Source organism: Pleurodeles waltl, chromosome 3_1 (genome assembly GCF_031143425.1).
Source record: "Pleurodeles waltl isolate 20211129_DDA chromosome 3_1, aPleWal1.hap1.20221129, whole genome shotgun sequence".
In the NCBI taxonomy this organism is placed as follows: Eukaryota; Metazoa; Chordata; class Amphibia; order Caudata; family Salamandridae; genus Pleurodeles; species Pleurodeles waltl.
The window spans coordinates 1,282,267,092-1,282,291,134 of record NC_090440.1 but is presented as its reverse complement, the minus strand read 5'-3'; the positions used below and the strand labels follow the sequence as shown (position 1 = coordinate 1,282,291,134).

The window sequence follows — 24,043 nt, the reverse complement described above, 5'->3', positions numbered from 1 at the left end:
TTGTTATTATTTGACAAAGGGTGTGGTCTATTTGGTCAAATGATAGCAGTCTAGCACAAAAAGGGAGTTAGGTGGAGGGGAGGTGTAATCAGATTACTGAAGTTTGTGAAAACAATGTTATCAAACACCACTTCTTTGGACTCCACCCATAAAAACACACAAGGGTTTTAAAATAAGGTGTTATGTAAGAGAAAACAGAAAGGAACAGCAAACGTAAAAATGTAAGGGCAAAGGGTGCAACAGTACAAAAACATCTTTACATTTTCCATGGAGACTTTAAGGAGCAGAGAATGATTCAAGAACCTGATCATACATTCATCCATCGATTACAGAGCCTAAAATGCATGCCTTTTACAGCTGCTCTTTTTTAATAACTGATTCTTTTGTAAATTGGCATAAAGAAAAATAATCCCCGATTTTCTCAGACACTTAAAGAAGATTGTAGGTGTGGAGTGTTGTACAGAAAGCATTTACATTACCATTCCCCGAAGGACTCAACCTTTCTGCAATCTTTTCTCATTGAAGAGTTATCAAGATTTAAAAATAAAAAAAAAGCAGATTCCTCTTGGAATCGCACACTATTGCTTCAAATGAAGATAAAGCAAACACATATGATCAGATTCTGGAAAGTGTGCATTTCCAGAAGATTCAATGCGATTTTGTTGAGCATAAAACATAAAATTTGCTTTATTAAAGTAGGTCATGCAATATTGGTATCAGTACAGCGGTTTTGTCATGGAATGCCCATATGAGTTAAAATATTTCTAAAGATGTTCTTTGCACCACACTGCAGAACTATATATTTGAATCTTTAACGTAATTAGGTTCCAACCATCTCAAATGGAGCTCGTTTCAGTACACAACTGCTTTGAGGGTGTTTGCCCTTTATGCAAAACTTTACCACGTACACCAGAAGTCATTTTAATAGCTTTAGCATTCTAGTTATAATTTTTTTTAAGAGTCATTTAGGTTTTGTCGTATTGCTTCTCATCCTGTCAAAGACTAAACATGTTACATTATGTGTATTTTAAGCACCCAAGCTCTACGTACCAATATGTTTTACACCGTGATGACCAACACAGAACAATACCCCCAGTTTAGTATGATTGATATTTCAGTATTTTAGGCGGTTAGATACCTAGGGCCTGATTACTACCTTGGTGGAGAGGATTACTCTGTCACAATCGTGACTGATAATTCCTTCTGCCATATTACACGTTCCATAAACGGCAGGACAGATATCCGTCACGTTTGTGACGGAATAATCCCTTCCGCCCAGGCTGTAATCAGGCCTTTGTATTCTACAATCAAATACACTTCAGTACTCAATGGTTATGCGCCCCCATGTGCTTCACTTTGCAATAATACCTGCAGCAGACCAGCGCTGTAGCCCTGGAGTGTCCAACGTAGCTCCATAGTGTCAGATTTATGCAATATTTTCATGCTATCCAACCAAGATATTAAATATGAAATTAAAGTAAACGGAAATAATTTACATGGCCAGTCTTTTTATTCTGAAACTCTGGCATTGAATCAGCCCTTTTAGGATGATTAATTCACATATCAGTTGAAAAACATTTTACAAACTGGCAACCTCCAGGGTCAAGAGTTTTACTTTTGTAAAAAAAACAATAATAAATAAAACCACATCTGCCTTTTTCCAGTTCTCTGGCACCCTACCACTAGCTACTGAGTTCAAGAATGTCTTGCAGGTATGAGGTGCACATCTTAAGAAGTACAAACTGAGTTCCTAAGCAAATTTTAAGGGCAGACATTGCATGTGCATGCCAATCTCCAATTTAGTCCAACAGAATCGATCCTGTAGTTGAATGCTCAAAAGGCCAGACTCTGCTGACAGCAAATTCAGTGTCAGCATGGCAGAAATATCCCTCTGACTAACAGTTTTGCTCAGTAGAACCTTTTGCTTGGAATTACCTTCGAATATCTGGCTGTGAATAGAGCCAAGCAAGGTTTCTGTGTGATCAAATCTGCAACTATGTTTAAGGTATCATCCAGAAAAGCAAGGGCTTAGTTCTGGCCATCTAGTTTTATTCATGGGTGGCCGATGCCTAAGGTTAAATGAGGAAATTCCCTACTATACCAATGAACAATGATATTGGCACATCACGGTGAACTATTTATACATTCAGAGAGAAATATACTTTCACCTGCTGAATTGTAACCCACAGCTCCATCAACATAGTCCGGGCAGCAGACCCTTGGTCTTCATAAGGAAAATGTTACTTACCCAGTAAGCATCTGTTTGTGACATGTTCAGCATACTGCTGCTATTAAGGTGTTGGGTCTGGAGAGTTGCAAGTTGTTTTTCTTCGAAGAAGCATTTTTCCGAGTCACAGGATCGAGCGACTCCTCCGTCTCCGTGATACTGCACAAACGCATTGACTCCTTTGTTAGATTGTTTTCCCACAGGCAGGTGACAAAAGGAGTGTAGAGGAAGTATAGAGAAAGATGTCCATGAAAATGTAACTACATATGTACAAGTATATTCAAATATAAAGTAACTGGAAAGGCCACAGCCATCCAGAGAGGAGCGAGGGTACATGTCAGTGTACAGCACTATATGCCATGTACAGATGCTTACTGGGTAATTAACATTTTCTGTTCAATGGCATAGGTAGCTGTAGATACACATCCTCTACATGGACTGTAATGCAGTTCATCTATAAAAGCAGTGGCTAGCCTGTGGGAATTACAGTTGACTGGAAAAGTGTTCATAGCACAGCTTGATCTACATTGGCTTGCGGACATGCTAGTACATTCACAGAGTAATGCTTTGTGAATGCATGTGGTGTAGAACATGTAGCTGCCTTACAAATTTGATTTATAGGTATGTTTCCAATAGAAGCCATAGTGGCTCCTATTTTCCTAGTAGTATGTGCTCTAGGAGTAACAGGTAACGGTCTCTTTGCTTTAGCATAGCTTGTTTGTATACATTTTACTATCCAGTTAGCTATGCTGTTTTTGGATATTGGACTGCCTTTGTGAAGCAGCGAAAAAGTCATCTGTGGTCAGAATGACCTGAGGCACAAGGTCTGAAAAAAGGCAGTCCGTTCAACAGGTTGGTGGTGTTCCACCATTGCCGAGCGGTGAGTATGGCGGTCTAACATTACTAGATTTTTACTCTGACCCTGTGACAGAGACCACTGACAAGATAGGCAGTGCGGTAGGAGATGTATGTGGAATCTGGAATGGGAGAACAATGACAACACAAGGGAACATCATCCCTGACAGGTGCGTGATAGACCTGACTGTGTATGTACACTTCTCCTGAAGCTGGGGGAGAAGAGAATGAAAACTGTAAACCTAAGCCAGATTGGGGTGTGCTAGCCCCAACTCTGCATTGAGAACAACTCCTCAATAGGGTTGTATCTAAAGGGGTTGGAGATTGGATTTGACAAAGTTGATTGTAAATCCGAGTGTGTGAAGCACGTCCACTGTCATCTGAGTGTGATAGACACTGCACTAGCGTGCTGGCTTTTATGAGTCAGTCATCTAGGTAAGGGAACATGTGTATGTTTTGTCTTCTGCGGTGTAGGGCAATTACTGCTAAGCAATTTGTGAGAACTCTGGGAGCAGTGTGACTCCGAAAGGCGAGACTTTAAACTGTTAATGTTTGCCTGCAACCACAAATCTTAGGTATTTTCAGTGTGCAGGGTTGATGGAAATTTGGAAGTAGGCATCCTTTAGATCTAGGGCCATCAAAGTCGCCTTGTTGTAGAAGTAGAATAACGTCTTGAAGAGTAACCATATGAAAGTGTTCCGAGAGAATGTAGTGGTTTAATGGTCTGAGGTCCAGAATTGGCCTGAGAGAGCAGTCCTTTTTGGGAATGAGGAAATGTAGGGAGTATACTCCTGATCCCTGGTGTTGTAAAGGAACAGGCTTGATGGCTCCTTTGAGAAGCAGCAATTGAATCTCTTGCTTTAGAAGGATGAGGTGCCTGTGGGATAGTCTGTGAGAGCGTGGGGGAATGTTTGGAGGAGTGGTAATTAGTTCCAAGCAATAACCATGTTCGCTAATGCAAAGGACCCATTGATCCGTGGAGATGTTGACCCGTTCTGGATGAAAATGTTGAAGTCGTCCCCCGACAAGTGTGTTTGTGGGCAGGGGAAACACTGAGGTAGTTACTGCTTTGCAGCAGAGGTAGAGCCTCAGGAGGTAGTGCTCTTACCTCTGTCCTTTTTATTGCCTCTGTAGGACCCCCTAAAGAAACCATTAGAAAAGGAGGTTAAAGGCTGGCTGTGTTGGGAGGTAGACGCTGCAGAAGTTGTTGATCTGTAACCACCTCTGAAGGTGGGGCGATGAAGTGTCCCTTTGTGTGGGGGACTGTAGAGCACCCATGGCATTTGGTGTGTCTGTCTTGTTTCAGATTCTCAAGGGTAGAATCCACTTGAGGGACAAAAAGATACTCCTTATCAAAGGGCATGTTAAGCACCGCTTGCCGGAACTTTGGTTTTAATCCAGAGCATTAAAGCCATGCGTGCCTCTTTATCAAAACAGTGGTATTAATGCAGCTGTAACTGCTTCTAGGGCACAGCATATGGAGTGGTTTGTAATCGTTTGCCCCTCAGCAACAATTTGCTGTCCCCTTTTGCAGTGTTTATCTGGGAGAATCTGGAGGAGGTCCTCCATTTTATCCCAGTGAGCCTGGTCATACCTGGCTAGTAAGGCCTGTGAATTGGCACTACACCATTGGTTAACTGCCTGTGCAGCCACTCTTTTACTGGCAGCAGCTCACTTCTTACCCTCATCAGGAGGAGTAAAGTCCCCTGTGGCCTGGCTATTGGCATGTTGTCGTGCAGTGGTGGCTACTACAGACTCTGAAGGGACCGGTGACCTAATGTATACTGGATTTGAGGGAGCCGGCTTCTATTTTTATATAATCTCTAGGGGTGTTAACCCTAGAGCAGATGGGCTCTTTAAAAATGTTGTCCGAGTGACAAAGCATGCCAGTTAGTATAGGGAGAAACTGGCTATCCCTACAGGTAGACATAAGGGTACCCAACAGGAATTCCTGTTCAATGGGGCCCCCTGTGCAGCTCTACATAGTGGATGACAGCTGCCTTTGCCACTACCTGTTGGTAGGATGTACTATCCTCTGGTGGGGAGAGTGATGGGGGTTCAAATCTGGTTCATTGGTCAATATGAAATGAGGACCTGCTGTGTCCCATCAAATCTTCCCCAGTGAGTACAGGGGATCCCTAAGGTGTACATTTCCCTGCAGTAGGTGAGGCAGGTGAGTGATGAACGGAGAGAGGTGGAGGAGAAGCATTAGGTGGAGGAGGAGGCAGTGGAGAAGGCTTGTGAGGTGTAGTGGCAGCCTTGTACTTCGCAACCTTCTTTAGAGGTGGGGACGTGTCCATAGTCTCTTGGAAGGACAGTTTCCTCTTGAAAAGTACAGGGGGGAAGCAATTATGCGCCCGTCCCCCCTGATATGGAAGCGGCAATTGCGAGCATCCATTGTCTTCTAAATGGGTTACACAGGTGAAGACGTAGCTGGAGACTGGCTAGAGTCTCCTTGCTCCGATGTTCTCTGTTCTGTGATTTTCGGCACCAAAGTTTTTGGTCGGTGCAATTTGGTCAGATCAGAAGTGGGCGTGGTAGCTGGTCAGCTCTGAGCTGAAGTACTCAGAGAAAGTTCGGACCAAGATGACAAAGATGTCTCAGACCGAGGTGTCTGAGGTCTAAGCCAAATACTTTTTTTTGTCTTGGCTATTTTTGGAGACGAGCTGGAAGGCAGGAGAGCAAAAATAGTTTTTCGGATCCGGCCATGGCCTGGTGGCAGTGGCGGTCCAGCAACCTCTGCAAGGGCTTTCTTGTAGTCTTGCAGTGGGGTAGGAGGTGCCACAGTACTCACAGTTAGTGCAGATGCTAACTCATGGCTTTCGATGTCCAACTGCACTTCGGTGTTTGAGTCCTGGATCAAAAATCTCCTCTTGTTCCGGCACCACCTGAGCATACTCTTCCCCAAAGATGTCTGGGGTGTCATCCAGAGTCTTGTGCGCCAGTTCCAATTGACAAGCTCTTCAGGTCCAAAGGGTCTTCTTCGACTGGAAGGATTTTCAGGAAATGAAGGGAGCTTCCTGGTGGGGCGGGGGAGAGACACACGTTTAGGGAAATTTTGAATGGCACAGAGGAAAGAAACAAAACGGGGTTCATTCCATCAGTTAAGCATAATCTTTGATGCTGCGTGATGAGGTAAGCTCAAACAGGCGAGGATGCCCCGGACGCCGCATGGTTGGTGCCCAGACTGGCAAGTGGAGACGAATGCAAAGATGGAAATACGCAATCAAGAAACAACACGATTGATAAAGAGAAGACAAAAACAAAGATTTCAAACCAGATCGAGTAAAAAGACAGAGCGAAGAGACACATCCAAACCAGATGGCGGAGAGAAAAAAAATATAACAAAGGAGTCAATGCCCATGCACAGTATTACCGAGAAGGAGGAATCATTCACTCCCGTGACTCTGAAAAATGTTTCTTCTTAGAAAAACAATTTGCAACACGCCGGACCCAACACTAGATGACAGGAGTATACAGACCATGTGTATCTACAGCCACACATGCCATCAAACCAATGGATTCAGCAAAAATGGGCATAATGGGTGCAAAGAACACCTCTAAAATGATCAAAGCACCTCAAACCTAATTGAGCTTGATAGAAATCATCACGAAGAACAACATGCGTAAGAGAAAAGGCATGCAGCAACTGAGTAAACATACCAGCAAGCAGTGCAGCGAAATCCCACTACCAGCCCTGCTTTACCTTGCTGTGTTCAATTCAAGCTCACTTTCATAAACAAAGCGTGGTTGAAGAGTTTACCTGCCTTCATCACAACTTCTAAATACTGCAATACAGTCACAGAACACATACAGCTATTCCTGCTTTTTTCTGAATGTGGTTTTCAAGATTGAGGGGTGAGGAAGATCTTGCATAACAATCAAAGTTAAAATAAACTGCAGCAAGCTATTTGAGATTTGTAAATGTTAGTTTCTTAAAAAGGTGGTCCATTAATTTTACTACGGACATCTACTGTGACCTGCAGGCCACAAATTTGAATCCCTGTACACCTACCAATCCGCCAACCCTTACGCTATGGATAAATTAGATACCATTAAATTGGGCAAGTCATACCTGTTACAGTACATAAAACGGCAGCTGTAAAGTATGAAGCACTATGAAAACAAATGATTATTATCATCCTACAGCATTCAATATGTTGCTTTCATTCAAAAAACAGGAACATTCATTGTGCAAGATTAATTTGGTGCAACAACATCTTCGTGAAGTAGTAATGTCTTTTGACCCAAATGCCTCTACCACAAAAAGAAGGCCAAATGTGCAGCAGTTTAAATGCTTTATAAGTCAATAGGTGATGCAACAGTCTACACCAGGCTGGGTAGAATCTTGCACAGCTTTACACACTCATGACTTTTAAATTCACATTGCTTACAACTAAGTTGGATTTCAGTCTTCTATGCCAAAATCAGCATCGCTAGCAGAAACCATACACCTGCAGACATTTGGGGTATGTCTTATAGGTCAAATTTGTCAAACATTCAGAACCAAGGCATTTACTATTCCAGCAAGTACCTTGCAGGACTGGACAGAATGTGATCATGAGAAAATCATCTTCAGAAGACTGAAAAGAAGAGCCCTTTCACCAAGCAGCAGAAAGAGATTACCCATGAACAGATAGCAACAGACGACGGCCACTAGCAGATTCCATTAACTAAACAGTAACAGGTTGGGAAAATCGTTACTTGATTATCAACTGATTGGCAGTTAAGAAAGAAAGCAGCACGGCCCAAATTTAACAAGCATTTCAAGAGGGAATCACATTTAATAAAGAGTAAAAGCAGTAGTTGATTTCTATTTGTGATTTCACTCTTTTTTAAAAATCAAAGAGAAATACTGATCAATTGGAGACAAAGGGCGCAGAAAGTAAACATGCCTACAAACCATTTTTTCTCCTTTTGGCTGGCTCCCGGACTCCTCTTCAGTGTTTCAATTTCCACGAGCACAGGTGTAGAGGGGATGGCATTCACCACCGGCAGTGTTGGTTTTACATTAAAGGCCTTAGGCAGCAAACAAAAGCAATATATTATTTAACTAATAAGACGCCAACCTGATATATTTGCATTCAACTGTACTACTCACTGGACTTACTTGTGAGCCGTTATTTTGTGTGACTGCATTGTTTTGAAAACTATGGGAAAAAAGCAACAAAACAGATTTTCCAATGAGTGCAGGCATATTCTGCTCTCCAAAGCTTGCATTACTGTCGCATATAATCTATAGCTGTGACTACTGTGCATGCCTTTTATGAGGTACTACTATATTTACGAGCTGAATCTCATCATACTGGACAAGTGAAAATTGAACAAACGATGCTAAATGTACATAAACAAGATGATGTGATAATAAAATGCCCATTTTAAGTGCAGGATGAAAATGCCATGCACAAAGAGTAACAATACCAAACTGTGGTACCTCAAAAAGATTTAATTTATATAATTGTAAAGTTTATTAATGAAAGAGTGAGGCAGAACAACAAACGTAAGAATAAAAGCTGTAAACTGGGTGCCAGTAAAACAATAGTCTAGGTCGCATCCCTGTAAATGCTATAGTTTAGTACATGACCTGCAGGGCCTTACTTCTGATTTTAGCAAAGGAATCACAGGATTCCCCTTCTCTCAGGACAACTCGCCATTTTTCTTACAGACAGAAGATTTTACACCTAATCTATTTTTACTATCAAACTTTTGTAGTGTCTGGTGCGGGCAGCCTTCACGTGGCCCTGTATGTGGTACACGTGAAGGCTGCATTAACCATCTTTGTCAGTGGAGCTTCATTTCCAGCAAATTTTTCATAGGACAGATAATGAAAATGTCACTTACCCAGTGTACATCTGTTCGTGGCATCAGTCGCAGTAGATTCGCATGTTTTGCAATAGCTCGCCATCTGGTGTTGGGCCGGAGTGTTACAAGTTGTTTTTCTTCGAAGAAGTCTTTCGAGTCACGGGACCGAGTGACTCCTCCTTTTGTCTCCATTGCGCATGGGCGTCGACTCCATCTTCGATTGTTTTTCCCCGCAGAGGGTGAGGTAGGAGTTGAATTGTAGTAATAGTGACCATGCAATGGAGTGACTAAGTATGTACCTACTTAAGGTTGAGATGATACAAATAGTTGAAGGTAACTTCCAAACTGCTACAGGCTCCCGGGGAGGCGGGTGGGCACATGCGAATCTACTGCGACTGATGCCACGAACAGATGTACACTGGGTAAGTGACATTTTCAGTTCGATGGCATCTGTCGCTGTAGATACGCATGTTTGCATAGACTAGTAAGCAGTTATTTCCCCAAAAGCGGTGGATCAGCCTGTAGGAGTGGAAGTAGTTTGAAATAATGTTCTTAATACGGCTTGACCTACTGTGGCTTGTTGTGCAGATAACACGTCTACACAGTAGTGCTTGGTGAATGTGTGAGGCGTAGACCATGTGGCTGCCTTACATATTTCTTGCATTGGGATGTTTCCTAGAAAGGCCATGGTAGCACCTTTCTTTCTGGTTGAGTGTGCCCTTGGTGTAATGGGCAGCTGTCGTTTAGCTTTAAGGTAGCAGATTTGGATGCATTTAACTATCAATCTGGCTATACCTTGCTTTGATATTGGGTTTCCTGCATGAGGTTTTTGAAATGCAATAAATAGTTGTTTAGTCTTTCTGATGTTCTTTGTTCTGTCAATGTAATACATCAATGCTCTTTTGACATCTAATGTATGTAGTGCCCTTTCAGCTACGGTATCTGGCTGTGGAAAGAAACTGGAAGTTCCACTGTTTGATTTAGATGGAACGGTGAAATAACCTTTGGCAAAAATTTAGGATTGGTCCTTAGGACGACCTTATTCTTGTGTAGTTGTATAAAAGGTTCCTGTATTGTAAACGCCTGAATCTCGCTTACTCTTCTTAGGGAAGTAATGGCGATGAGAAATGCCACCTTCCAGGTTAGGAACTGTATTTCGCAGGAGTGCATGGGTTCAAAAGGTGGACCCATAAGTCTAGTTAGGACAACATTTAGGTTCCATGAAGGAACAGGTGGTGTTCTTGGTGGTATAATTCTCCTAAGGCCCTCCATGAATGCTTTAATGACTGGTATCTTATATAGGGAAGTTGAATAGGTAGTCTGCAGGTATGCAGATATTGCTGCAAGGTGTATTTTAATGGAAGAGAAAGCCAGGTTAGATTTTTGTAAGTGAAGCAAGTAACCCACTACATGTTCTGGAGTTGTGTGTAATGGTTGTATTTGATTAATATGGCAGTAGCAGACAAACCTCTTCCATTTACTTGCATAGCAGTGCCTGGTGGATGGCCTTCTGGCTTGCTTTATGACTTCCATACATTCTTGGGTAAGTTGTAAGTGCCCGAATTCTAGGATTTCAGGAGCCAGATTGCTAGATTCAGCGATGCTGGATCTGGGTGTTTGATCTTTTGGTTGTGTTGTGTCAACAGATCTGGCCTGTTGGGCAATTTGATGCAGGGTACTACTGATAGGTCTAGCAGCGTTGTGTACCAGGGTTGCCTTGCCCAAGTTGGTGCTATTAATATGAGTTTGAGTTTGTTTTGACTGAGTTTGTTTACCAGGTAAGGAAGGAGAGGGAGAGGAGGAAAAGCGTAAGCAAATATCCCTGACCAGTTCATCCATAGGGCATTGCCTTGGGACTGTTTGTGTGGGTATCTGGATGCGAAGTTTTGGCATTTTGCGTTCTCCTTTGTCGCAAACAAGTCTATCTGAGGTGTTCCCCAGAGTTTGAAATAAGTGTTCAGAATTTGGGGGTGAATTTCCCATTCGTGGACCTGTTGGTGATCTCGAGAGAGATTGTCTGCGAGTTGATTTTGGATCCCTGGTATTAATTGTGCTATTAGGCGAATTTGGTTGTGAATTGCCCAACGCCAAATCTTTTGTGCTAGCAGGCTTAACTGCGTGGAGTGCGTCCCCCCTTGCTTGTTTAGGTAATACATTGTTGTCATGTCTGTTTTGACGAGAATGTATTTGTGAACTATTATTGGTTGGAAAGCTTTTAGTGCTTGAAAAACTGCTAGAAGTTCTAGGTGATTTATATGCAGTTTTGTTTGATGTACGTCCCATTGTCCTTGAATGCTGTGTTGCTCGAGGTGTGCTCCCCACCCTGTCATGGAAGCATCTGTTATTACGTATTGTGGCACTGGGTCTTGGAAAGGCCGCCCCTTGTTTAAATTTATGTTGTTCCACCACAGAAGCGAGAGGTAAGTTTGGCGGTCTATTAACACCAGATCTAGAAGATGACCCTGTGCTTGAGACCACTGTGATGCTAGGCACTGTTGTAAGGGCCTCATGTGCAGTCTTGCGTTTGGGACAATGGCTATGCATGAAGACATCATGCCTAGGAGTTGTAATACCATCTTTGCTTGTATCCTTTGTGTTGGATACATGCGTTGTATGATGGTGTTGAAATTTTGAATTCTTTGGGGACTTGGAGTGGCTACTCCTTTTGATGTGTCTATTATGGCTCCTAGGTATTGTTGTACCTTGCGCGGCAGAATGTTGGATTTTGTGAAGTTGACGGTGAACCCTAGTTTGAAGAGGGTTTGTATGATATGATTTGTGTGATTTGAGCACTCTATTAACGAATGGGCCTTGATTAGCCAGTCGTCCAGATATGGGAACACATGTATTTGCTGCCTTCTTATGTGTGCAGCGACTACCGCTAGACATTTGGTAAAGACTCTTGGTGCGGTTGTTAATCCGAAAGGCAGTACCTTGAATTGGTAATGTATTCCTTTGAATACAAACCTTAGGTATTTCCTGTGCGATGGGTGTATTGGTATATGGAAATAAGCATCCTTGAGGTCTAAAGTTGCCATGTAGTCGTGTAGTTTTAGCAATGGTAATACTTCTTGTAGTGTGACCATGTGAAAGTGGTCTGATTTGATGAAAGTGTTCACTACTCTGAGGTCTAGGATTGGTCTCAGCGTTTTGTCTTTCTTTGGTATCAGAAAGTACAGTGAGTAAAGTCCTGTGTTTATTTGTGTGTTTGGCACTAATTCGATTGCATTCTTTTGCAATAGTGCCTGCACTTCTATCTCCAGGAGATTTGAATGATGTTTTGTCAAATTCTGTGCTTTTGGTGGTATGTTTGGAGGGAATTGTAGAAATTCTATGCAATAACCATGTTGGATAATTGCTAGAACCCAAGTGTCTGTAGTGATTTCCTCCCATGCTTTGTAATAATGACCTATTCTTCCCCCCACTGGTGTTGTGTGGAGGGGGTGAGTGACATGTGAGTCACTGTTTAGTAGTAGGGGTTTTGGGGCTTTGAAATCTTCCTCTATTTCTAGAGAATTGCCCTCCTCTATATTGTCCCCGAAAACCTCCTCTATACTGTCCCTGGTAACTGGACGGTGTTGCTTGTGAGGTGCTGGCTTGTGTGCTCTGACCCCGAAACCCCCCTCTAAAGGGTGTTTTACGGAATGTGCTGTAATTCCCTCTGCTCTGCGGGGAGTAGAGTGCGCCCATGGCTTTGGCAGTGTCCGTGTCTTTTTTGAGTTTCTCAATCGCTGTGTCCACTTCTGGACCGAACAGTTCTTTTTCGTTAAAAGGCATATTGAGAACTGCTTGCTGAATCTCTGGTTTAAATCCAGATGTTCGGAGCCATGCATGCCTTCTGATAGTTACAGATGTATTAATTGTCCGTGCAGCTGTGTCTGCAGCGTCCATGGAGGAGCGGATCTGGTTGTTGGAAATGGTCTGTCCCTCCCTCAACCACTTGTTTTGCCCTATTTTGTAGGTCCTTGGGCAGATGTTCAATGAGATGTTGCATCTCATCCCAATGGGCCCTGTCATAGCGCGCAAGTAGTGCCTGGGAGTTCGCGATGCGCCACTGGTTTGCAGCTTGTGCTGCTACTCTCTTACCAGCTGCATCGAACTTGCGGCTTTCTTTATCTGGGGGTGGTGCATCTCCAGATGTGTGGGAGTTGGCCCTTTTTCTAGCTGCTCCTACAACGACAGAGTCTGGTGGCAGCTATGTAGTGATGAAAACCGGGACTGTAGGAGGCGCCTTATACTTTTTTTCCACCCTTGGTGTGATTGCCCTACTTTTGACCGGCTCCTTAAAGATTTCTTTTGCGTGCCGGAGCATACCAGGGAGCATAGGCAGGCTTTGGTATGAGCTGTGGGTGGAGGAGAGTGTGTTGAATAAAAAATAATCCTCGACCTGTTCTGAGTGGAGGCTTACATTGTGAAATTGTGCTGCTCTAGCCACCACTTGAGAATACGCAGTGCTGTCCTCTGGTGGAGATGGCTTCGTAGGGTATGCCTCCGGACTGTTATCTGACACTGGGGCGTCGTATAGGTCCCATGCGTCTTGATCTTGGTCACCCTGGCTCATGGTGGTGTGAGCTGGGGAGTGTGATGGAGTTTGTGCTGGTGAGACGTTAATCACGGGCAGAGGAGAGGGTGGTGGGGTAACTCTTTTCACCACTTTCGGTTGTGGTGTCTGTTCAGTTTGGAACTCCAACCTTCTCTTTCTTTTAATAGGGGGAAGGGTGCTTATTTTTCCTGTCCCCTGCTGTATGAAAATACGCTTTTGCGTATGGTCCACATCAGTTGATTGTAGCTCTTCCTCAAACCTATGCTTTTGCATTTGGGAGGTTAGCGAGTGCTCTTCTGTATAAGAGCCTGAAGCTGGGTCGGTTGCAGTTTGTTTCGGGACCGAAACTTTGTCTGCGTCCCTTTTCGGCTCCGAGGTGACTTTTTTCTTTTTCGGGGCCGAAACCTCTCGGCGCCGATCTTCTTCGGGCCGCTGTCTCGGCGTCGAGCCGTGTCTACACCGGCATCTCGGTGTCGATGCTTGTCTCCAGCACTTTCTCGGTCCCGAGAAGGCTGCGTGCCGGTGTCTCGACCGGAGTCGGACGATCTCGGCACTGTTTGGGCCTTTTTCGGTGCAGACGGTCGGTCACCGAATTTATGGGTGGAGCCATGGCCTGGTGGCAGTGGCGTCCCCTGGGCCTTGTAAATCTTCCTCTGAGTGGTTTTCAACGTCTTACTCACGGTTTGTGTATCGTCGAATCCTTCGGAGTCTGAGTCTTGGATCGAGAAGGTACCTTCCTCTTCTTGTTCCTCGAACTCTCGGTGGGCTGTCGGCACGGACGCCATCTGAAGTCTTCTGGCTCGACGGTCTCGGAGTGTTTTTCGGGACCGGAACGCACGACAGGCCTCGCAGGTGTCTTCACTGTGCTCAGGTGACAGGCACAGGTTACAGACCAAGTGTTGGTCTGTATAGGGGTATTTATTGTGGCATTTGGGGCAGAAACGGAACGGGGTCCGTTCCATCGGCGTTCTTCAGCACGCGGTCGGGCCGACCAGGCCCCGACGGGGGATCGAAAAAACTACCCCGAAGGGCACCGGAGCTCTTCGATCCTTCGACGCGGTGTTGAATCTAACTACGCCGATCCCGAACGCAACAATACCGACGAAAATCTTCCGAAATTAGCTATCTTTCCGTTCCGAAACTCGGAGCGACAGGAACACGTCCGAACCCGATGGCGGAAAAAAAACAATCGAAGATGGAGTCGACGCCCATGCGCAATGGAGACAAAAGGAGGAGTCACTCGGTCCCGTGACTCGAAAGACTTCTTAGAAGAAAAACAACTTGTAACACTCCGGCCCAACACCAGATGGCGAGCTATTGCAAAACATGCGTATCTACAGCGACAGATGCCATCGAACCTTAAAATTCTATATAAAGGCACAACGTACCAATGCAAAGCTTATTTGTGTCTGGTTTGGTCTAAACCAAGCTGCTTCCTGACCAGGTACGCAAATGTGCTAGGCTTTAAGCTTGGATACTAAATTAATGTTCTGTACCAGACGAATCAAGAAAAACTGTTGAACAAGCCACTTGCCTTGGGTTATGCTCTGCCTAACCCTAGATTCCCTTTTTACATTCCTCCAGACGTAAAAACATATGGAGGCATACCCAAATAGCAACCTGACAAATGTCCAGAACACGCACTGAACATGCCAACACAGTAGTAGCAGCCTTGCTCTAATACAATGAGCCTGCAAACAGCAGAGAGCTGTTTTTTGGAAAGAGCGTAGCAGATCTTAATGAAAAGTACGACCCAGCGCAAGATGATTCTTTTCTGCACTGCCGTGCTTTATTTGCTCCTGTGAATCCAACAAACAGCTTATTATCAAGTCAGTATTCTCAGCTACCATGAAAGTAGAAACTGGGAGCCATTTTCGATTCCAGCTGGTAAATTTTCTCCTTCTCCTACTTAAAGGGGTGAGGCGGAGCAAAGAACGCCGGAAGAGTAATGCTCTGTCTCACATGAAAGGGGATCACTATCTTCAGAAGGAAGGATGCCTGAGTCTGCAGAACTTGCTTGTCTGGTTCGAAAGTGGTGTAGGGTGGGTTGACAGGCACGGTGGGTTGACAGGCAGGGCTTGTAACACTCATTCACCTAGCCAATGCTACACAGAGACAAGAAAAATTGTCTTGAGGGTCAGGAGCCTGAGGGAACATCCGTGTAGATTCTCAAATTGTGCACATATGAGGAATGTGAGGACCAGATTTAAATCCCTTTTGAGGAAAAGTATCACAAGTGATGATTTGAATAACAAAGGCTGATCCAGCAACTGTAAAAGATCAAAAGAGCCTACCTTTAACAGTGCCCAAAACAAGGCCATGTTGGGCTACCAACAACACAAAGCAAGCTTCGGAGTTTTGGCATGAAGTGGGTCTATCTGTATGGAAGCACACCCGGCCACAAACTAATCCCAACGGCAGGCATACATAGACTTGGATGAGGGGCACCTGCCTGCCAAGATGACATCAACTGCTTTGGGAAGAAGGTCTAAAGCACTCAATTGTCACTTCTCAATCTTCAAGTATGGAGGTGTAGAGTGTGCAGGTTCAGGGGAAGAACCCTACCCTGCTGTTACGACAGAAGGTTCTCCTGAAGAGGCAGCCTAATCTGAGTACAGATGCTCATGCCCAGGAGTTCAGGATACCATGCTCTCTGTACCCAATCAAGGCCCAGTTAGTCTTTATTAGTCAGAATGTGGAGCAGGAGAGCTATTAGCTGGAAGGCACACAGGAGTCCAGAGTTCCACTATATGTGGAAAGTGGTTCAGAGTGAGCAATATCTTGGAAACTCAAACATATGTAACTGCTGACATTGTGTGTTTTTTGCGAGCACAAAAAGATTGAGGTAGGGTTTTCCAAATATGCAGAAATTACCCTGCACCACCTCCAGATGTGACTGCTATTTGTGATCTGACAGACACCAAATGCTTTGTTCGTCCCTTCTGGCATTCAAGGGGCTAGCATTAAGAGTAAATTGTCTGATTCTGAGTGGGGGGCTTATGTCGAATCTTTCTCCATCTGCATGTTTCAGGAAACCTGGGCAACGGATTGTGTGTATAGGCAAGGCTATTGTTCTTTTGCTAAAAAGGCGATTCAGTCTCCTAGGGGAAGGGCGATTGGGGGACTATGTACCTGGGTTAAGCTGTCTGAGGTGGGCAGGGTAAAGGAAATTGCTGTCGACATGACATCCTAGCAATAACAATATGGCCAAATTCAGGTACTCCTGTGTTATGCATTAATATCTATAACAGACCAGGCCCCTCTAATCAAAGTCTGACACTATCCATCTGCTGCATAATCTTCTATCTGAACTCCATTTTAAATATTGTGTCATTAATGCAGGTGATCTTAATGTTCAAATTGAACTAGACTCTGCTTTCGCAGAGTCTACTCGGGCTGAAGATGAAGTGTGGAATGTTCCCCCGCTTTTAATTCAAATCAACGCCACTTATTCCTCCCCCTAGGGTGTCGCAGATAATAGATCTTGCAGTAACATATGGCCTTCGCTTTGGAAATAGCCGATTTCCAAATGACAATCCTGTTAGACCTACCTTTTTTAGAGGATGCTATAGCAGTATTCTGGATTACGCCATCTTTGATCTACGAGTTTGCCATTTTATATTTAATGTAGAGGTGGGTTATTGGCGTACTAGTGACCACGCCCCTTTACAAATTGTATACAATGCAGCTCTATTTACAGAGCACGCACCGCCCCACGTTCCGGATGCTCCCAATGACTTGCTGGAATTGTCCAGCAATAGGCGTGTGGTGAGATGGCCTTCGTTTTTGAAATCCAATCTGCTTAACGATAAGCTCTGCGCCTTGGTATCCTGTCACCAGCTCTTTGATGATTTTATTGTATTATCTTCCTCAGAAGTTATGTCTTCCCATGTAGCTCTCTTTGCGGACCTTAAGGAGCTTTTTACTAAATCTCCTATAACCCAAAGGAAACCCTCTGTATCCAATTGCAAATGGTTTGATAAGAAGTGCCGGGAGGCAAAGAGCCTTCTGTCTAAAGTTAAAGAACCAGGATGCTATTATACATGCGAGAAGAAATGAAAATGTCACTTACCCAGTGTACATCTGTTCGTGGCATCTGTAGCTGAAGATTCACATGTTGTGCATAGCCCGCCATCTGGTGTTGGGTCGGAGTGTTACAAGTTGTTTTTCTTCGAAGAAGTCTTTCGAGTCACGGGACCGAGGGACTCCTCCTCTTTGTCTCCATTGCGCATGGGCGTCGACTCCATCTTCGATTGTTTTCCCCGCAGAGGGTGAGGTAGGAGTTGTTTGTTAGTAATAGTGCCCATGCAATGGAGTGAATAAGTATGTACCTATTTAGGATTTAATATATTTACAAATGTACAAAGTTGAAGCTAACTTCCAAACGGCTACAGGCTCCCGGGGAGGTGGGTGGGCACATGTGAATCTTCAGCGACTGATGCCACGAACAGATGTACACTGGGTAAGTGACATTTTCAGTTCGATGGCATCTGTCGCTGTAGATACACATGTTGTGCATAGACTAGTAAGCAGTTATCTCCCCAAAAGTGGTGGCTCAGCCTGTAGGAGTGGAAGTAGTCTGAAATAAGGTTCTTAGTACGGCTTGACCTACTGTGGCTTGTTGTGCGGATAGCACGTCTACACAGTAGTGCTTGGTAAATGTGTGAGGCGTAGACCATGTGGCTGCCTTACATATTTCGTGCATTGGAATATTCCCTAGGAAGGCCATGGTAGCGCCTTTCTTTCTGGTTGAGTGTGCCCTTGGTGTAATGGGCAGCTGTCTTTTTGCTTTAAGGTAGCAGATTTGGATGCACTTAACTATCCATCTGGCTATACCCTGTTTTGATATTGGGTTTCCTGCGTGAGGTTTGTGGAATGCAATAAACAGTTGTTTAGTTTTTCTGATGTTTTTAGTTCTGTCGATGTAGTACATTAGTGCTCTTTTGACGTTTAATGTATGTAGTGCCCTTTCAGCTATGGAATCTGGCTGTGGGAAGAACACTGGTAGCTCTACCGTTTGATTTAGGTGGAACGGTGAAATAACCTTTGGCAAAAATTTAGAATTGGTCCTTAGGACTACTTTATTTTTGTGTAGTTGGATAAAAGGTTCTTGTATTGTAAACGCCTGAATTTCACTTACTCTTCTTAGAGATGTGATGGCGATGAGAAATGCAACTTTCCAGGTTAGGAATTGTATTTCGCAAGAATGCATGGGTTCAAAAGGTGGACCCATGAGTCTTGTTAAGACAACGTTGAGGTTCCATGAAGGAACGGGTGGTGTCCTTGGTGGAATAATTCTTTTTAGGCCCTCCATAAATGCTTTAATGACAGGTACCCTAAATAGTGAATTTGAATGGGTAATCTGCAGGTATGCAGATATGGCTGCAAGGTGTATCTTAATGGACGAGAAAGCCAGGTTTGATTTTTGTAAGTGTAATAAGTAACCCACTACATCCTTTGGAGATGCGTGTAATGGTTGAATTTGAGTATGATGGCAGTAGCAAACAAACCTTTTCCATTTGCTTGCATAGCAGTGTCTAGTGGATGGTCTTCTAGCTTGCTTTATGACTTTCATACATTCTTGGGTAAGGTCTAAGTGTCCGAATTCTAGGATTTCAGGAGCCAGATTGCTAGATTCAGCGATGCTGGATTTGGATGTCTGATCTGTTGTTTGTGTTGTGTTAACAGATCTGGCTTGTTGGGCAATTTGACGTGGGGTACTACTGATAGGTCTAGCAGTGTTGTGTACCAGGGTTGCCTTGCCCATGTTGGTGCTATCAGTATGAGTTTGAGTTTGTTTTGACTCAATTTGTTTACTAGATATGGAAGGAGAGGGAGAGGGGGAAAAGCGTATGCAAATATCCCTGACCAGTTCATCCATAGGGCATTGCCTTGAGACTGCCTGTGTGGGTATCTGGATGCGAAGTTTTGGCATTTTGCGTTCTCTTTTGTTGCAAATAAGTCTATTTGAGGTGTTCCCCAAAGTTTGAAGTAAGCGTTTAGAATTTGGGGGTGAATTTCCCATTCGTGGACTTGCTGGTGAATTTGAGAGAGATTGTCTGCAAGTTGATTCTGGCTTCCTGGAATAAACTGTGCTATTAGGCGAATGTAGTTGAGAATTGCCCATTGCCATATGTTTTGTGCTAGAAGGCTGTTGTCATGTTGTCCGTTTTGACAAGAATGTATTTGTGAGTTATGATTGGTTGAAATGCTTTTAATGCTTGGAAAACTGCTAGTAGTTCGAGGTGATTTATATGCAGCTTTTTTTTATGTACATCCCATTGTCCTTGTATGCTGTGTTGATTGAGGTGTGCTCCCCACCCTGTCATGGAAGCATCTGTTGCTATCACGTATTGTGGCACTGGGTCTTGGAAAGGCCGCCCTTTGTTTAAATTTATATTGTTCCACCATAGAAGCGAGAGGTATGTTAGGCGGTCTATCAACACCAGATCTAGAAGGCGACCCTGTGCTTGTGACCATTGTGATGCTAGGCACTGTTGTAAGGGCCTCATGTGCAGTCTTGCGTTCGGGACAATGGCTATGCATGAGGACATCAACTAGGAGTTGTAATATCATCTTCGCCTGTATTTTTTGTGTTGGATACATGCGTTGTATAATCTTTTGGAAATTTTGAACCCTTTGTGGACTTGGAGTGGCTATTCCCCTCGTTGTGTCTATTGTCGCTCCTAGGTATTGTTGTACTTTGCACGGCAGAATGTGTGATTTCGCATAGTTGATGGTGAAACCGAGTTTGTAGAGGGTTTATATGACCTGATCTGTGTGGTGTGAGCACCTTGTCAGTGAGTCGGTCTTGATTAGCCAGTCGTCTAGATACGGGAATACGTGTATTTGCTGCCTTCTGATGTGTGCAGCCACTACTGCTAGGCATTTTGTGAAGACTCTTGGTGCGGTTGTTAAACCGAACGGCAATACTTTGAATTGGTAATGTATTCCTTTGAATACGAACCTTAGGTATTTTCTGTGCGACGGATGTATTGGTATGTGGAAATACGCGTCTTTGAGATCTAAGGTTGTCATGTAATCTTGTTGCTTTAGCAATGGTAACACTTCCTGTAGCGTGACCATGTGAAAGTGTTCTGATTTGATGTATGTGTTTAGTGTTCTGAGGTCTAGGATTGGTCTCAGTGTTTTGTCCTTCTTTGGTATTAGAAAGTACAGTGAGTAAACCCCTGTATTTGTTTGTGTATCTGGTACCAGTTCTATTGCGTTCTTTTGCAGTAATGCTTGAACTTCTATTTCTAGGAGGTCCGAATGTTGTTTTGATATATTCTGTGTTTTTGGTGGTATGTTTGGAGGGATTTGTAGAAATTCTATGCAATAACCATGTTGGATAATTGCTAAGACCCAAGTGTCTGTTGCTATTTTCTCCCACGCTTGGTAATACTGACTTATTCTTCCCCCCACTGGTGTTGTGTGGAGGGGATGAGTGACGTGTGAGTCACTGTTTGGTTGTAGGTGTTTTGGGGCTTTGAAATTTTCCCCTGCTTCTAGGGAATTGTCCTCCTCTGTATTGGCCCCGAAAGCCTCCCCTTTGGTACTGTCCCTGGTAGGTGGACGGTGTTGAATGTGAGGTACTGGCTTGTGTGGCTTGACCCCGAAACCCCCCTCTAAAGGTTGTCTTGCGGAAGGTGTTGAAAGTGCCTCTGCTCTGCGGGGAGTAGAGCGCGCCTATGGCTTTTGCAGTGTCAGTGTCCTTTTTTAGCTTCTCAATTGCCGTGTCCACTTCAGGTCCGAACAATTGTTGCTCATTGAATGGCATATTGAGCACCGCCTGCTGTATCTCCGGTTTAAAACCAGATGTTCGTAGCCACGCGTGCCTTCGTATGGTTACTGCCGTGTTAATTGTTCTTGCTGCTGTGTCCGCTGCGTTCATAGAGGAGCGTATCTGGTTATTGGAGATGTTTTGTCCCTCCTCAACCACTTGTTTCGCCCTCTTTTGTAGATCTTTGGGTAGATGCTCAATGAGGTTGCATCTCGTCCCAGTGGGCTCTGTCATATCGCGCTAGGAGCGCTTGAGAGTTAGCGATGCGCCACTGGTTTGCAGCCTGTACTGCGACCCTTTTACCGGCTGCATCGAACTTGCGGCTCTCCTTATCCGGGGGTGGTGCATCGCCCGATGTGTGAGAGTTTGCTCTCTTGCGAGCAAACTACCACAACCGAATCTGGTGGCAGTTGTGAGGTGATGAAAGCTGGGTCTGTGGGAGGTGCTTTATATTTCTTTTCCACCCTCGGTGTTATTGCCCTACTCTTGACAGGCTCTTTGAATATGTCCTTTGCGTGCCTTAGCATTCCTGGGAGCATAGGCAGGCTTTGGTAGGTGCTATGTGTGGAGGAGAGGGTGTTGAAAAGGAAGTCATCCTCAACAGGCTCCGAGTGTAGAGACACGTTATGGAACTCTGCTGCTCTAGCCACCACTTGTGAATATGCTGTGCTGTCTTCTGGTGGTGAGGGCTTTGTAGGATACGCCTCTGGACTGTTGTCTGACACTGGGGCGTCGTATAAGTCCCAAGCATCTTGGTCCTGGTCATCTTGGCTTAAGGTGGTGTGAGCCGGTGAATGTGACGGAGTCTGTGCCGGTGAAATGTGAGCTACAGGTGGAGAAGAGGGTGGCAGAGTTACCTTCTTCACCAGTTTTGTTTGTGGTGCTTGTTCTTGTTGGAATTCAAGTCTCCTCTTCCTCCTAATAGGGGGAAGGTTGCTTATTTTCCCTGTTCCGCTCTGTATAAAAATCCGTTTTTGAGTGTGGTCCACCTCGGTGGATTGTAATTCTTCCTCGAATCTATGCTTTCGCATTTGAGAGGACAGTGATTGTTCCTCTGAATAGGAACCGGTAGTTGGCTCGGTTGCGGGTCGTTTTGGCACCAAAACTATGTCCACGCTCTTTTTCGGCTCCGAGGCGACTTTTCTCTTTTTCGGAGTCGAACCCTCTCGGCGTCGATCCTCCTCGGTGCCGCTGTCTCTGCGTCGAGCAGCTTCGGCTCCGCTATCTCGGCGTCGATCTTTGTCGGCAGCACTATCTCGGTCCCGAGATGGCTGGGTGCCTGTGTCTCGACCCGAGTCGGACGATCTCGGCACTATTTCGGCCTTCTTCGGTGCCGATGGTCGTCACCGATTTTATGGGTTGAGCCATGGCCTGATGGCAATGGCGTCCCCTGGGCCTTGTCAGTTTTCTTGTGTGCTACCTTCGACGTCTTACTCCCTGTTTCATGGTCGTCGAATTCGTCGGAGTCCGATTCATGGATCGAGAAGGCTTCTACTTCTTCTTGTTCCTCGAACTCTCGGTGTCCTGTCGGCGTGGACGCCATTTGCAGTCTTCTGGCTCGTCGGTCACGGAGCGTTTTTCGGGACCGGAACGCACGACAGGCCTCACAAGTTTCTTCCCTGTGCTCGGGCGACAGGCACAGGTTACAGACCGAATGTTGGTCTGTATATGGGTATTTGTTGTGGCATTTAGGACAGAATCGGAACGGGGTCCGTTCCATCAGCGTCGATGTCACACGCGGTCGGGCCGACCAGGCCCCGACGGGGGATCGAAAACTACCCCGAAGGGCAACGGAGATCTTAACGATTCGATGTTGATGCTAGCTAACCCGATCCCGAACGCAACAATACCGACGTAATTTTCCGATTTTGAGCTAACTTTCCGTTCTGAAACCCGGAGCGAAAGGAACACGTCCGAACCCGATGGCGGAAAGAAAACAATCGAAGATGGAGTCGACGCCCATGCGCAATGGAGACAAAGAGGAGGAGTCCCTCGGTCCCGTGACTCGAAAGACTTCTTCGAAGAAAAACAACTTGTAACACTCCGACCCAACACCAGATGGCGGGCTACGCACAACATGTGTATCTACAGCAACAGATGCCATCGAACCTACGTTTCTACTCGCAAGTTATCTAAACTCAAATATGAGGAAAATGTATGGGATTGTCTGGCGGAGGCGGCCAGTGCTCGTGATGCCAAACTTTTTTGGATGCTGGTTTCACGTAGAGATCCTGCCCTGTCATCTATTCCTGAATGCCACATTGATGCAGAAACTTAGCTCTCCCACTTTGGGGAACTGTACGGCTCTTGGCCGGATTCTGACATTATTTTTACAGATTCTTTATTGTGCCATCCTGCTGTGCCGCCCTTTACTTTAAAAGAAACAGAGCTGGCAATTTGTGCACAAAGAACAGGGAAGGCTCCCGGCCCAGACAGTATCCCCTCGGATCTGTATAAATCAGATTTATCCGTATGGACTCTGTACATTAATAGGGTATCGAATACTGCCATGGCAACTCGATCTAACCCGGACTCGTGGAAGATGGCAATTATTGTCCCCATTCATAAAAAAGGAGATAAGAGCTCCCCAGGGAATTATAGACCCATTAGCCTATTAGACAACTTGCAGAAAATATTGTCTTTCCAGTTGCTATCCAGACTAAAACAATGGATAAGGAAAAATCAGGGTTTAAGCCATCTCCAGGCTGGATTTAGGGACAAGGTCAGTACCATCGACCAGGTCTTCCGATTTACTATCAAGTGGAAGATCGTAGACGCAGACCCAGGCCATTTATTTGTGGCCTTTGTTGATTTGAAATCTGCGTTCAACCTC

At 44.8% G+C, this 24,043-nt stretch overlaps 1 protein-coding gene across 2 annotated transcripts in view; it reads right to left on the bottom strand.

The window, feature by feature from the left end:
* Positions 1–24,043, bottom strand: part of EPB41L5 (erythrocyte membrane protein band 4.1 like 5) — an 873,454-nt gene that overhangs the window by 370,264 nt on the left and 479,147 nt on the right. The window contains exons 15-16 of one of the 2 annotated variants that reach the window (XM_069224616.1): positions 8,193–8,232; positions 7,986–8,101 (exon numbers count right to left, since the gene is read on the bottom strand). In XM_069224616.1, coding sequence (XP_069080717.1) covers positions 7,986–8,101; positions 8,193–8,232 — 156 coding nt within the window. Of the gene's footprint in view, positions 1–7,985; positions 8,102–8,183; positions 8,233–24,043 lie in introns of both variants that reach the window. The other variant, XM_069224615.1, reaches the window with a different exon arrangement.